The sequence below is a fragment of the Phaethon aethereus genome, assembly GCF_964289735.1.
Source record: "Phaethon aethereus genome assembly, chromosome: 1".
Lineage (NCBI taxonomy): Eukaryota > Metazoa > Chordata > Aves > Phaethontiformes > Phaethontidae > Phaethon > Phaethon aethereus.
Window position 1 is genome coordinate 100671972 of NC_138575.1, and position 14662 is coordinate 100686633.

Sequence of the window (14662 nt, forward strand, 5' to 3'; positions counted from 1 at the left end):
CAGTAAAACCTGTTTTGATGACTACTGAAGGGAATGTGAAAATTGCTTGCTTGACAGAGTTGACCCACGAATAATTTAGTTTGGAATTATTCTAAGCATAGGATGAAAAGTGATTCGGAGTAGTTTATTAAATTAAGAATAACTACTAAACAAGTGTCTCACAAATTAATGGGATTTTTTAATCCAACTCTGTCTACAAACATGTTTTGTTCAAGTCCTGATTCCCCACTTGCAAGAATGAATATGTTTCATCCGGGACTAAGAAGAGAGCCTTTCTGTTGACTTACATTGTCTTTGTATCACAACAATTGTCTGTAGTTAAGGATGTGGGATTTTGTTCCTCCTGAGGAATCTGGGCTACTTTTGAAACATGTTCAAAAGCCAAAGCTGAAGCCTATCTATTTCTGATGTTTGCGTACCGATTTTTTAACGCGGCTAAATGGGACTTTATTCATGGCTACTCTGGGTCGTACGGCTGTGCCCTGTGAAAGGAACAGCATGGAGCAAGATCCCATCCAGGAGATGCTCAGGGAAAGAACTGTTGATTTTCTGAGCCCAGGCACACGTCCTGGCTACCAGAAAGAAGTAGCTCGGTATGGCCTGTGGCTGGAGGGGCATGTCATCCTGCAGTTTTTCCTTTCATCAGCTCCTCTCTGATCCTGGATCCTCTCTGCAATGTCCATAACCCTGCAGCACTTTTCCAGAGCAGAGGAGCTGTGGATCATGAAGACCAGATCACAAAGCTCCATCCATACCCTCTTTAAAATAGAAATAAAGTAGTTTTGGAGCAGGAGAAGCTGAGGGGAGAGGAAGGTGATAGTTTAACATTCCTGATCAGGAGTAGGGAGTGGCTTCTTGGTTTTTTGTCACTGCATTTTGGATTTTTTCATCCTTACAGCACAAAGATAACACCCTTCACAAATACCAAGGCTGGAAATTCCTTTATTTCACCCACAGAATTATTGGTGTCCTATGAGCATGTTTTTAATAAGAATCAGTAGTTTGTCTTTGAAACTGTTTCAGCTCCAGAACAATATCCTGCTACACCATGTAAACCATGTTAAACCATATATTTCTATTGCCAAACATGTTGTAAGGTTAATGTATGTGGTTTTTTTGCACACAACAGTGGCACTGTACCATAATCAGATGCCTCCCCACCAAATATAATTGAATTAACATTTTAATGAGGGATTTACCTGCAGTAGTTGGAAATTAGAACTGCTTCCTAATCCCCATGACAATGGAGTAACTGTTCTCTGACTGTTCATATTATTATTATTTTAAGTTTGGAGCCCCCCCTTGCCTCCAGAGAGCCATGAGCATGCATATCCACAACATGTGTGCTCCTTCCCCTGCACTGTCAGGGGATACACAAGCTGTAACAGTGGGTTTGCTTCATGCAGCCCAACAACTGCTAACCAACTAGTCTCAAAAAAATCTATACGGTTACATGTGGCCCATAGAATTAATGCTTCATCATCCAAATTTAATGAGGTTATAAAATAAAAGTAGCCAGTAAAAAAAGTGTCACAGACAAATAACAGGTCAGAATTTGCTCTCCTTACTCCCACACAATGGAAAGTTGCAATCACTATTCTTAAACATGTCAGTGCTGTTAAATTCCAGTGGATTAAATTGCTTTTAATTTGGCTTTAGATATTTATGTACTGTTTTCTGAGCAGTGCCATGCTGATTCACTGTGTAGTAAGAACAGAGCCAATCACAGACCTGGTATTTCTATTAGAAATTCTTGAAAATGATTTATTGATTTTGCAGATATTTATCTGTTACAATCTGTATGAATATACATGTGTGGCGATTGAAACTTTATTCTACTAAATTACAGTCTTTCTCAAAGAATAAGAAAATTGCTCCTATGAGCTAAAAAAAGATAAAGTAACTTCTATGGCTGTCATAAACTTTCAGCATCTGAAATACAGCAGCTGCTTTATTTCAGTCAGTTTATTCTGAATTACTTTAAAAAAGGCTCCAGCCATGAACTATTCCCTGCAGCCTTATTACAAATCCTATAATACTACTTCAAAGGAGCAAAAATGTTTCACCTCTTCAGATCCTCTCCCTTTGCCTTCTTTGGCTAGGCCCTTTTTATTTTTTTGCTACCTTTAGGGCAATTCATGCTGTTAAAATGAAAATGTAAATTATTATGTTTGCACAGAATGAGCTGTAAAGTAGTACAGCTTAACACATGTGCACGTGTTTATTATCTGTTTTTCATGACAGAACCCAGTTACTATACAGGCTACCCTTAATTATTGGTGTGAAGGGATTATTCTCATTGCAGTCACCATCACCTGATCTTGGGAACCTCTGGGGTCAGCATTAAAAATCTGCAGCCAAAAACCCCACAGTGCAGAAGCTTTTAATTGTTGTTCTTTTTATTGGGGGTATGAGGGAGCCTGTAATGTACATTCAGCATGGACGGAAAGGAGCATTTACAAGATTTTTAACCAACAGCAATATACAGCCAATTACTTTTTGTTTTACTTGCAAGTAATTCTGTAATCATCAGGCTCTTGAAGGAAACACAGTAGGCATTTAATGCTGTGCACACGCAGCCCTTGTGTTAAGAGCGTGGCTCTTAGTTCACATTGTTTTGAGGCAATTAGCTTGGGAACCCAGTTTTATCATTTCTTTGTCAATTCTGAGGCCAATAAATCTCCATAAAATTGATTATTTATTTTTTTTACGTACACTTGGGATTGTTTGACAAAACAATGGTGTGCTCTAACTAATCCAAAGGTATTTTTTCCCATCTGTGTAACCCCAGCAAAAAAAAGGTTTAATTATTCTAGCAGTCAACAAATTGATTGCAGTATAATAATGCCAAGCTGGAAAGGATATTCCTGAGTGGGTTAAGGCAGCGTTTGTAGGAGGAGTTAATATCTTTTACAAGACCAACTGGTACGGTTAGGAAAAGCTAGAATACATGTCTAGGAACACAGGTTGTGTGTCAGAAGCAGAAAACTTCAAGCTGGATGTAATGGTTATTTCACTTTTTGTTAACAAAACTTTTTTGTGTTCTGAAATGAATACAGAGGCAGGCACACAAGGTACGAGGTACAAGCACAAGCAGGGCCTGGGGAGGGGAAGGGAGGCTATGCTTGGGAATGATAACATGTGCCTCCCACCCCCAGTCCTGCTGGAGGAAGAGATGTAGAGAGCTTGAAACTGCCCTTAAAGTCATGCAGTCATTTGAACTAGCACTTGCCCGGGGCAAACAGAACGATCCCTGGCCAGGAAGCTGTAGAGGGGGCCAAAATGGTAACACGGATGTTAGGGTAACTGAGCACTAGAACCAGACTTTAGTAAGACAAACGACTGGCGGCCATCCTTGCATGTACTAGCAGAGGGATTGCGGCAGAGGTGCCTTTCTTCATGTATAGTTTTCTTATGCATCTTGCTGGAGAGCTTGGATAGAAAAGGTTTGAGTTAATGTGCTCTCCTTATATGTTCTTAAGAACTTTTCAGGTTGACTTGTAACATCACACATTTTGTTTCTTGCCTCCTTGTTGTTACCTTGAAAGGGACAATATAAGGCAGCATCTAAACATTGCAAGCTGGGAGGGGTGAGTAGTATTTTAATATTTGAAAAGCAGTTAAACATGGCAAGTGCAGATATATTTAAAATTGGTTTTCAGACTTCTCTGCAATAACTACATGAGTGTTTCTGGTTTCACCCTATATTAATATTCCTGAAGACCCATCAAAAGCAGTTTGATTTGAAGAAGCAGTATGCCTTTTTCTTCTATTGATTTGATTTCTATTGTCTCATGAGCTTTCTTTAGAAGGATTAATTAAGTCTAAGTAACATTTTCTCTCTGAATTTGTTTTTACGCAGTAAAACTCCCAGGTCTGAGAACTTACGTAGATCCACATACGTATGAGGATCCCAATCAAGCCGTGCATGAATTTGCCAAGGAACTAGATGCTTCAAATATATCCATTGATAAAGTGGTTGGAGCAGGTAATGACCATCAGATAGCTTTTTGCTGCGTATACTGTTTTACATCTTTGGGTTTAGACTTGTGACTGTAAAGAAAACATTCTAAAGTTTTCAAATTAGTAGGTCATATTTACAGCTGACTTTGGTGCATATGAAAAGTTAAGGGCACACAGATCTGTTTTTTTCCCCAAAGAAAGCAGATAGCAAGACAGTTTTTCAAAGGACAACTATCAGCCCACACTTGGACGCAGCACTATTGGGAGTGAAAAGAGAGTTCAGCCTCACTTCTATGTTTCTCTTTAAAGTCTGTCAGCACAAAAAATGCTATCAACTGTGAAGATGTTTTCTTTTTTACCCTTAAAAGGACTGTTGACTATTACGCCTTGAGTGAAACCACAAACTCATTTCATACCAGTCATCACACATCCATCAGACTGCAATGACCTTTGGTCGTTGGATTGATTTTGGTCACTGCTTTGGATTTGAATTATCGATTTAGGAGGAATGGGTTCTCTGTCTGATAACCGATTGTCTGAGCCATACAGACACCATAGATTGTTGGGTTTACAGAAAACAAACTGTTGAGCAGATTTTGTAGCAGAGGAGCCAGATTACAGAAAGTCTCATCACACTGAGTTGTCCGTGTTGCAGTGCATCATGTAGTTCCTGATAGGATGTGTGCTTGCTTCTTCAAGTGGCAGATCGTCTCGTCAAGTGAGAAGATAATGAAATGTTAGCTTTCCTGCTAAATTAAAGCATTTGTGAGAAGTACTATTGATTTTTAATCCATTGAAAATTAATCGTTCTTTTATTATTGATTTTTTGCTTCTTGCTGAATTTACTATTTGAATTAAAATCATGAGATGTGAGAGAGACAGACTCCTAGTGCAGAGCAAAAAATTTTCATTTGGAAAAAAATGTAGAACTAAGCTACTGTACTCAGTGCATCTTCTGAATCACCCAGTAAAAAGAAACAGTATTCATCCTGTCTTACTGCAGCTACCCAACTGCTTGTATGAAGTTAGGTTATTTTTGCAAAGGTAGAATTTTTGTTCCTTGCTGGTTTTAATTTTGCCCCACAAGAGTGCACTGTTCTCCATCATCTTCAGTCAAGGCAGCAACATAATAGAGAATTAATAAGGGGATAGAAAAGGGGATTACTGAAAAGCTATGTCCAAGAGCAGTATGTTTCCGTATAAGACTTTTAGGCACCTTCGTTCACAAATGTAAACTTTCTAAAGTTGGGCTGTCTGCAGTATATGAATCTAGAAAACAAATTTATAAGAATCCATTATATGTCATATTTTATAGCTCAGTGTTCTGACCTGGTTTTAATCAGAATGCACATGATGAGAATAAGAGGTAAACCAAGATTTGCCAAATACGGCCTCTGAAAATGGAGGAAGAGTTTTCTGAGAGGCTTCCAAAAAGGGGTATGTCCTAAAAGGGTCAGGTGGTTTAAAAGAAAGTCCCTTTGCTCCACTCCAGTGAGAGTGACAGTAGGTTCCTGCAGGTCCTCTACAGTGAAGCTTGGACTCAAGATATAATAAAGCTATTTGTTGGAGACCATGACTCAGATTCATGGAGCCTAAACTATATATGGCATTACAGTGTTAGCATTTCCTATTAACAGTTGCCAGAGATGCCAACAGGAAGAGCCAGGCAGGGAAGAACAGATAAAAATCAAGCTACAGAGTGATGGGAGCTTCCAAAATGCATTCGTAGCATCGCTTTACACTGCTGTCACATTTAACACGTGGCAGCTTTTGCATTTGGAGTGCCTCCGAAGTTGCTTCTGCAGCAAGACTTCTTTCCTCCGCAACAGCAGAAAGGCATTTCCTGCCTCTTACTTGAGTCAATGACTTATTTGAGTGAATGGCTTGGTCTTTTCCTGCCCTTCTTTACAAATGCAAGTGTGAATGAAATTGTAAAAAGACAGTGAATTGAGAAGAAGGGATTCATTTAACTGCATTGAAGTGTGACGTAAGTAATGAGACCTTCAAGTCAGGCAAGTAATCTTCATATTCGGAGGTACTTTTCCAAGTAGTTTTTCACAGCTTTAGCCAGAATTCCCTAAGAATAGAGGGCAGCTTACATAGCTTTGAAAACATACTCAAATGCAATAAGGAAGTACTCTTGTCCAAAAGAACCTCAAGAAAAACACAAGGGATTTTAGTGGGAGGCTAAGCATAAGAAAATTGAGGTCAGGAGCCACTTTTTCAGATTTTTCTTTACAGTAATCCTTTCTTTTAAAACAACTTACTTGTTTTTATGGATCCAGTTCAGCAAACCACTTAAGAAGTTTAAATCCAATTGGATCACAAGAGAATACTACAGAAAGTACTTTCTTGATTTGGGATAGATTTAAGTATGTGCTTTGCTGAACATGAAAGCAAGCATTTGCTTTTCTTTCAAAGTTTAAACATACTTGTAGCATAACATCTTGCTGATCAAACTGTTTCTAAAAATTAGGGGCTACCTGTCCATGGACTTATTGTGAAGGCTTGCAGTGTCTCAGTGAGGGCTTGTAGAACGCTGCTAAGGTTCATGAGGTTTATGAAACATTCAGCCTCTCCAACTCTAAGGGGGTTCTGTGCACAACAGTGCAGTCATGATTTAAAGCACAGCAAAGTAAAAGGAGTAGCTAATTTCACAGAGTCATCTTTTACTTAAATGCACAGCAAATGCCATTCACTGATGCACTAAGCCTATTTAAAAAGAAATTAAGATCTCTTGAAGAGAAATCTTTATATCGTGAACAGCCCTCCTAATAATATCTATTTGCTTTCCACATGTAAATAGGCACATCAGTCTGCAGGGCAGGTTATACAATGTTTATGTGTGTAGCATAATTAAAAATAAACACTTCAGAAAGGCATTACGTGAAAAGCCATCAACTTCATCTCTTAAAATCAGTGCCAGGTTTTCCACCTTTCAACTTGAATCAAGTCCCTATTCCTCCTAAACAATATCTGATGAGATCCAGTCCATTTCTTACTGGGACCATATAATAATGATTTGCTGGAAAAACTTGTAGTGTAACTGCATGTCACTACAGGTGTTGACCAGGTTGACTTATGTAGCATCCATACTGCCCTGTACATGAAAGAACCAAAGGTTAATGTAGTTGGGCTGCCCAGTGAGCTTTTTGCAGCAAAATTGTTTTCCAAGAAAGGAAACCCATTTTATATTCATGGACAACAGTAAGCCCCATTGCTACCAAGGGTCCAATTTTTAGTCTCTTGCAGCATACACTGGCCTCAAGGCACTTGTGGAATCCGATTAATCACACAAATTCTAAATTGTGCAGCCATGGCTAAATGGGACTGTGTTGATGGACATTAGCCATTTTCCTTCCCAAAAGTCAAACAAATATCAGATACATGATTCCGGTTGTCACCGAAATCGGGAATAAACCTCGTAACACCAATGTAGTGTTAAAAGGCAGGCATTCTTTATTCACGGCGCCGGGAACATGGGGGATAGCTCCTCCTAAATCGTGTTCGCTCGATCAGTTCAAAAGTCAAACATTTATAGGCAAGATTAATACATATTCATCAAGTGTCCATACAATGATTGGTTAAGTATTCCTCGCCTACCATGTAAATGACCACGCATGCTCACTATGATTTCTTGGGATTTTACTTCCTTAATCTTTTGAGTCGGAGGGTTTCTTGAGTGGGTGGTCTCTGAGTCGGTGGTCGCGATCTCCCCCTGCCGGAATTACCTTTCCCTCTAAGTTCATTTAAACTTGGCAACACTAAATAGATCTTCACGGGCTGTCGGTCCAACATGCAATCATTCACCCCACAGTCCTTTGTTTTAAGACAAGACTATAGAATGAATAATTACACACCCACCGGACCGTAGAACTGACCAAGGTGTTCCTTCTTTCTGACTACTTGTTATTAGAACAAAACATAATACCATGATCACAATGTTACACTTAACTCCTTGATAATTAAATCAAGATGGGAAGGGATAGGTGGGTTCTCGAGCAGCATTGCTGGTGCATAATGTTCTTACAGTTACAACTTGCTACAAATTCACAAACCTATTGTCTAACCCTATTTTATTTTAATTCCCTACCACCTTGGTTACACGGTCAGAAATGAAGGATTGATTGCTGGACTCTTTGCTGAAATCACAGCTATAGTCTCCACCGACTGCAACTGAACAATAGTTTTAAGAAGGTAGCTTGTTATAGCTTTTTGGACCATTAAAACATAGAGAAAAGTGAATATGAAGCTGGACATTACAAGTTTTATTTCAAGCACTTTTTTCCCTTCCTTCCATTTTCAAGATGTGCTTTGGTCTTCCTCTTTGTGGTGCTCTGACAGTATTGAGCTGGGGTTAGTATTTGAACTGAAGCAGCATTTGCTCTTGGTAAAGAATACTAGTCATTTTGGCTTGCAGAGGTTAAATATTTTTAATTAAGAAGTTTGACCAGAACTTAACACCTCTTGGTTATTAGTAATAGGTTTTACAATTAATTTTCTGAGCTGCTGCCTGTCTTGGCAGCCTAAAGTACAATTGCTAGAAACAATGGATGTAATGTAAATTCTACTTTAGTAGTATATAAATACATAAAGATAAACACTGTTTTTAAGGTTTTTTTGTTATTACATTAATAGCACAGTACCATGCCTAGAGGATGAAGCAGCTCAGCAGCTGGTGATAAGATGTGGTGACACTCACTTCTTTGTCTTTGATTCAAATCTAGCTTGGGTTAGCAACAGAGAAAGGTCATTGTCCTGCGACACATTTGTTCAGGTTTGGGGTTTTTTTTTGTTAAATTGGCTAACAGGGAAACCTTAGAAAATAAAGCTGAAGAGTGACCTCAAGAGGTCATTAAGTCCATACCCTTGCCCAAAACAAAACTTGTTAGGTACCATTCTTAACAGATGCTTATTCTTCACAATCTCCAAGATAAAAGAGCTTATAGCCTCCCTAAAAAATCTTTTGTACTGTCCAAGTGTCTTTACTGTTAGAATTTTTTTCCTGATATAACTGACCTATATTGTAATTTGCAACTATTCTGTGGTTTGCCTCTTGTGTTTAGAAAAAGGAGTTGGTGTCCATCTTATTTATAACCATAATTTTGATAAGGCAAAACTATTGTCGTCTCTCTCTTCTCATCCCTTGTTGTGTATAAATAACACCAGTTCCTTGAGCTTTGGACATGAACACACAGCCCTGACTTTTAAGATTCTGGTCATTGTTACTACTCCCTTAATCATTCCTGAATTGCAGTGCCACAAATGGGACATGGACTGTAAATGCCAGCCATATTGGTGGTAAGCTGATGAGCAAGTAATTTCAATTTGCAGATAAACGGGCTGAATGTAACATCTAAAATGTATCCCATGTGGTATCACATCTGAAGTCAATGGTGAAGGGCTGTCAATCCATCACACATTTCTGAGCATTAAACCTATGAAGAGCACCACGATTTAAATTTGCCCATTAAAAATATCTTATTTATGTGGGTTTCTGTCATTTTTAGTTTTCACAGGTTTTTTTTCTAATGTAAACAAAAAGGTGTAGAGATGAAGAAAGAATCATTGTGGGCAAATGAGCTCCAAGAGCCTTTGCTCTTTACAGGCATAGTAATCCTATTGCATTTAGGATTATTACACATTAAGGTGGGAAAAGCTCATATGTAAGCAGTATAATCATTCTTTCCATGATGTTTCAGTCACAAATAAAAACAAAATTTCATTTGCATAAAAATGATGCCACCTAGATTTAGATTTATAGGGTTGGTTTGTTTCCAAGTCAAACCTTCTGTACGAGGCCACTTGACAAAATATGGCATATGAGGGGCTATCTATATTTAGATCTCTTGTATTTTGACAAAAGAACCTGAATAGGCATGTACTGTTGGAAAATGAGTGTTAAAGCCCTTCAGCAGTGTCCTCTAGTTTATTGGGAAAAAAAAAACCCACACAAAACAAAACCCACAAAAGAAACCACCTTTCTTTTCTTCTCTATTCAGTAAAGTGTTTTCTTTGTCTTTAAATATAAATAATCACGTAGGGCAATTCTTGCCATCATATGTCTTGTATATTTTATCCACTCTTTGGTTTTATTATATTTTTCTTTATTTCAATTATTTTGTTATTAAAACAAGGAGACAAAAAGTTGCTACTGTAATTTTAACTGGGATGTTGTATGTGCAGTTTATTATATCATCTGAAATCTAAGATGGGGAGGTTGGATAATTGGGAATCAAAAGTCAATTGCTGCTCAAATGTGATTTAAGATACTGGAACCTCCTTATATGTTTTTTATGTAATCATTAGTTAAATGCAGAAATTTTCAAGTGAGATGTATTCTACCAACAATTTGTGAACAGATTTAATACTTGCTCATTTGAATGCTAAGATAATTTTCCCTGTGCGCTCTTTTTGGATGTTACATAGCAAAGGATAAACCACGTTGTATTAAAGTAAACATCCGGTGATATCTGCCATTTTCTATTTAGGGCGCTCACACAATATACCGTGGGTACAATATTCACAGTGGACTATCAGTTCCTGCAGTCACATAGTGACAGTATATATTTGCATTATTAGATCCGTCTGAATAATGATAGAACAAAGATAATCTGTATGGATTTCTTTGTTCTTTGCAGCTGTGTAGATAAACTCTTTTGTTATGAATTATATTGCTACTTTAATTGAAATGAGTAAAATAATTGGGATCTGTACTATCTCTGTTTGGTAGAAATGAAGAGTACAATGTTCATAAGGATGCATAACTATTCTGATAGTTCTGCATTAATCAGCCCTTCTCCTGTTGTCTCAAACTGCATCAGCTGAAACAAAAAGGGAATTTTCTGGTGACATTTATGCATTCCTCTGCTCTGCAGTCTTCTGGGTATGCATTGTAAATAAGTGACATTGTCCAGTTTGACAGCTGGAGAGCCCAAGCATGGAAATGTTAAGTAGTTGTCCGAATGCCCACCAGTAAACATCACACTTCAGGGACTTTTGCTGAACACTAAGTCTTCTTTCTTAAATCCCCATGAAATAATGACATTTCATCTTTTGTCATTTTTCCACTATTTTAGGGGAGTTTGGAGAAGTGTGCAGTGGGCGCCTAAAGCTGCCTTCCAAAAAGGAAATTTCAGTGGCTATCAAAACCCTGAAAGTTGGCTACACAGAAAAACAGAGAAGGGACTTCCTGGGAGAAGCAAGCATCATGGGACAGTTTGACCACCCTAATATCATTCGGTTAGAGGGAGTCGTCACTAAAAGTAAGATATGACAGGGCATCTGTTTTGCATGGGAAGTGTCACTGGAGGTCACTTCCACCCTATATTATTCTGTGATTCCTTCTATTCAAGGAAGAGCAAAAGCAAATAAAAAAACTGAATCATCCATGTCTATGCTCTGAAAACCCTTCCAGAAATGTTTATGTTATAACCCTGTTAATATGTACTAAATATTCCTCAATAGACATAACAGTGGAAACGCATAGCCTGGCTTTTGCAATGTATATTGTATTTCCTCAAAAGCAGACAAAAAATTTCCCATGTGCAAGCACCAGCTAAACCCATGCTGATGGATCCAGTGAAGAATGGCATGGGGAGCAATTGCCTGCAGTGCAGCTGCAGGACCTTCACTGTCTTTCTGCCCTCAGGCTGCCAACAACCTAAAAACAGTACCTCAGGTTAATGAGACGGGAAAAAACGGGAATTAAAAGTGAACTGCTTGAAAGAAATATAGAAAACATGGAGGAAAAGGAGCATTTCTAAAGAACAGTGCAGCTCAGTAATAAATTGGCAGGTGTAATAAACGCCAGAGCCACAACAGCTTACAAAGTGGCCAAGAGGTATTTCCTGTTACTCTGTTAGGAGTTGTGGAGTCTGATGTCCTAACGTTTCCTAATTGTACTGAAGCAGAGTGTTCTGCTTTCAACTAAATCATTGGATTTTGTCATTAGCACAAATTAATGAAGAGCCTACTTGGCTACAGCAGCTGATACTAGTATATTAATAAATAAGTCCAAACCTTTTCCTCCATGGTTTTCATGCCAGGAAAATATTCCGTGTGGTATTCAATATGTACCAGTATCAGGCATTTTAAAGACCCGATCCTCTAGAATTTGCCTCTTAGTGAAAATCTCAAAAAAACTCTTGGGGCTTTATGCTGTCAGTAGTAAAATTTATTTTATTTCTTTGAGACCATTTATATTTTTACTAATGGATATTTTATAAATCTGTCTTTGGATGGTTTTGCTCTGGGTTTGTACTTTTTTTTCTAAAGCACATTTCTGTCAATGATAACAAATCACCTTCTCATTTTGAGACAAAAATGTAACTGGAAACTCCATCTACACTCGGTACCTTCCTGGAAAAGTAACATATTTGAAGAACCCTCTCCAGCTCCACTTTTGTTAAGGTAACAGCAAGTTGTAACAGGCATTCCTGAACAGTGGTGTTGACCTTAGAGCTCCCAGCCAGCTTTCCCATGGCAGCCACGGTAGCCTCCTCGAAGCCACTCAGATCCTGCATGCTCTTCTCCTTTATGAGCAGCTGGTGGGACTTGGTGCTGGTGGTGCTGCCCCACTGCGGCAAGTTCTGACTCTTATTGCTTGTGCTGCTGATTGTCTTCGACCCTGAGGTGGAAAGAATCAGAAAAGAGAGGTTGCATGAAGTACCCAAACTGGCTTGCTCTGCGAGACATAAATTTAGAGACTTTCTAAATTTCCACTGAAGCATAAGGTGATAAATTTAATCATCAAAGTCCTGCGGTAGTTATTAGGTGAGAGATCAATAAGACTTTATATGAGGTACTCTTAAAAAAAAAATATATTCAGGAATGCTCTGAGATTTCTCAGGGGAGTGGAAAAAATCAGTAGGATGTTTCCTAGTTCATCCTAGAGGACTCTGCCAGCAAAGCAGCTCCTTGCCGTTTCAGTGAACTGCTTGTAATGTGCTGAGGACGTTTGCAGTTTAACTGGGTGGAAGTATACCAAATACTTTGTTGTTAAGTAGATGGTTTTATTTGTTTTAAGGAATCTTGCTTTTAAAATTGCATGATTCAAGGTGTCACAAACATAGACAGGCACGAAAGAATTTCATAGCTTACTGCAACAAGTTACATGAAATAAAAAACCCACAAGATTGTGTCTAAAAATAACTAGTGAAAGGTATGTAAGCCCTATATGTAACGAAGAGACTTAATTACAATAATAATGCTTTCTCTAAGTGTGATTCATGAAAGCCTACTTTGCTGATTTCAATGACAAAGAAGGTTTTTTTCAGTTTAGGTCTCACAGTCCCATTCGTAGAGGACTGCCAGATCTGTCTGTGTAAATCCTGCTTTTTAATGACACACACTTTGTACAGTCAGAATAATACTTGCTGTCCCAAAATTACTTGAAATGCCAGCATCAGTCTGTACACAGCTGAGCTAAAATCTTTTTTTTTACAGTTTGTATTTCTGTGGCACTTGAGAAAATAATTTGATTGCTGTGCATGCAGGAATTTGTGCATTGCTTTTGAATGTGCATTACTAATTCTGTCTTTATTGTGTGTGACTATTAGTAAGCTTGCTACTCAGCTGTATTCACAGCAGACTGCTGTCTTTTTCGGGGGGTTTGGGAGTGCCTATCAATCACATTTAAGTATGAGGGAGCAAGCTCTGAGTATTCCCAGCTGAAGTCAATAAAAGCCTCAGGGATTAAAACACCCTCTCCAGATAGCTTGAATACAGGAGTTGAGAAAACTGCTCTGGAATTATTTGTAGCCATTTTATAGGGTAAAATTATATGGCATAAATGCAAGTAAAGGTAATAATTTATTTTCTTCAACATTCTGTAGGGTGATAGATGGACAAGAAGGTTGTGGGGTTTGGTTTTTTTTTAAAACAAACCAATATACTGTAATAACAAATTAGCAAGTGTTCATATTTTTTTATGATAGCTGTTAAATCACACTCAAAAGCATTACTGTATGTACAGTCAGTAGAGAGCCCATGGAGCATTTGCTGGACCACTTTCAGTGCAGGTAATGCATAATAAACAGGCGATACAACCTTTTCTTTGTTAACCAAATTCTTTTTGACAGGTGGCCCTTAGCAATGATCTTGCTTTTCATACTAAGCACATCTTCTGAAGCAGCTCCCAATAGCCACAGTTGTCGTGATCCCTGTAATAGGACTGTTTGGTATGAGAAGTTCTCAAGCTGGGGTGGCTGCGGTTTGCCAGTGGGACAACCCACCAGCAGCGTGAAGGAGGTGCACCCACCAGACAAGACCTCAGTCCTTTGCTTCAGTGCAGAGTTTTTGCCCTGCTTCATGCTGATTTCTGTTCTGCCTTTTCCTGCTACGCCGGTCTCCTGGGCGTGCTGTAGGCAGTAGTCTTAATAACCAGCACACATGTTCTGCTTAGTTTACTAATAATTTACAGCAATTTGTAGGCTGTTAGTCTAATAAATTTCGGCAACACTGTTGACACAAGTTGTTATCATGTATAAACGGCTGTGCTTTGATAAATGAATGCAGAATGTTCTTTCAGAAGTGCACCGTGTTGCTTCAGAGCATATGCTTCTTATTATGGACACGTTTCCAACTGAACAAGGGTGAAACCCTGCACTTGGGGCTTTCTGACTGTGAGGGAGCAAGGCAGGAAGATGGTCTCTTAATAATTTGAACTATGTAGCTTCTTACTGTAATTTCAGTCTTC

The 14662-nt window shown here is 38.5% G+C and overlaps 1 protein-coding gene across 1 annotated transcript in view; it reads left to right on the plus strand.

Moving 5' to 3' along the window:
- The window catches only part of EPHA3 (EPH receptor A3), a gene marked incomplete at its 5' end in the record, with an annotated part of 232300 nt that overhangs the window by 182848 nt on the left and 34790 nt on the right, over positions 1-14662 (plus strand). Inside the window, 2 exons of the mRNA XM_082011947.1 lie at positions 3863-3988; positions 11043-11228. Coding sequence (XP_081868073.1) covers positions 3863-3988; positions 11043-11228 — 312 coding nt within the window. The remainder of the gene's footprint in view (positions 1-3862; positions 3989-11042; positions 11229-14662) is intronic.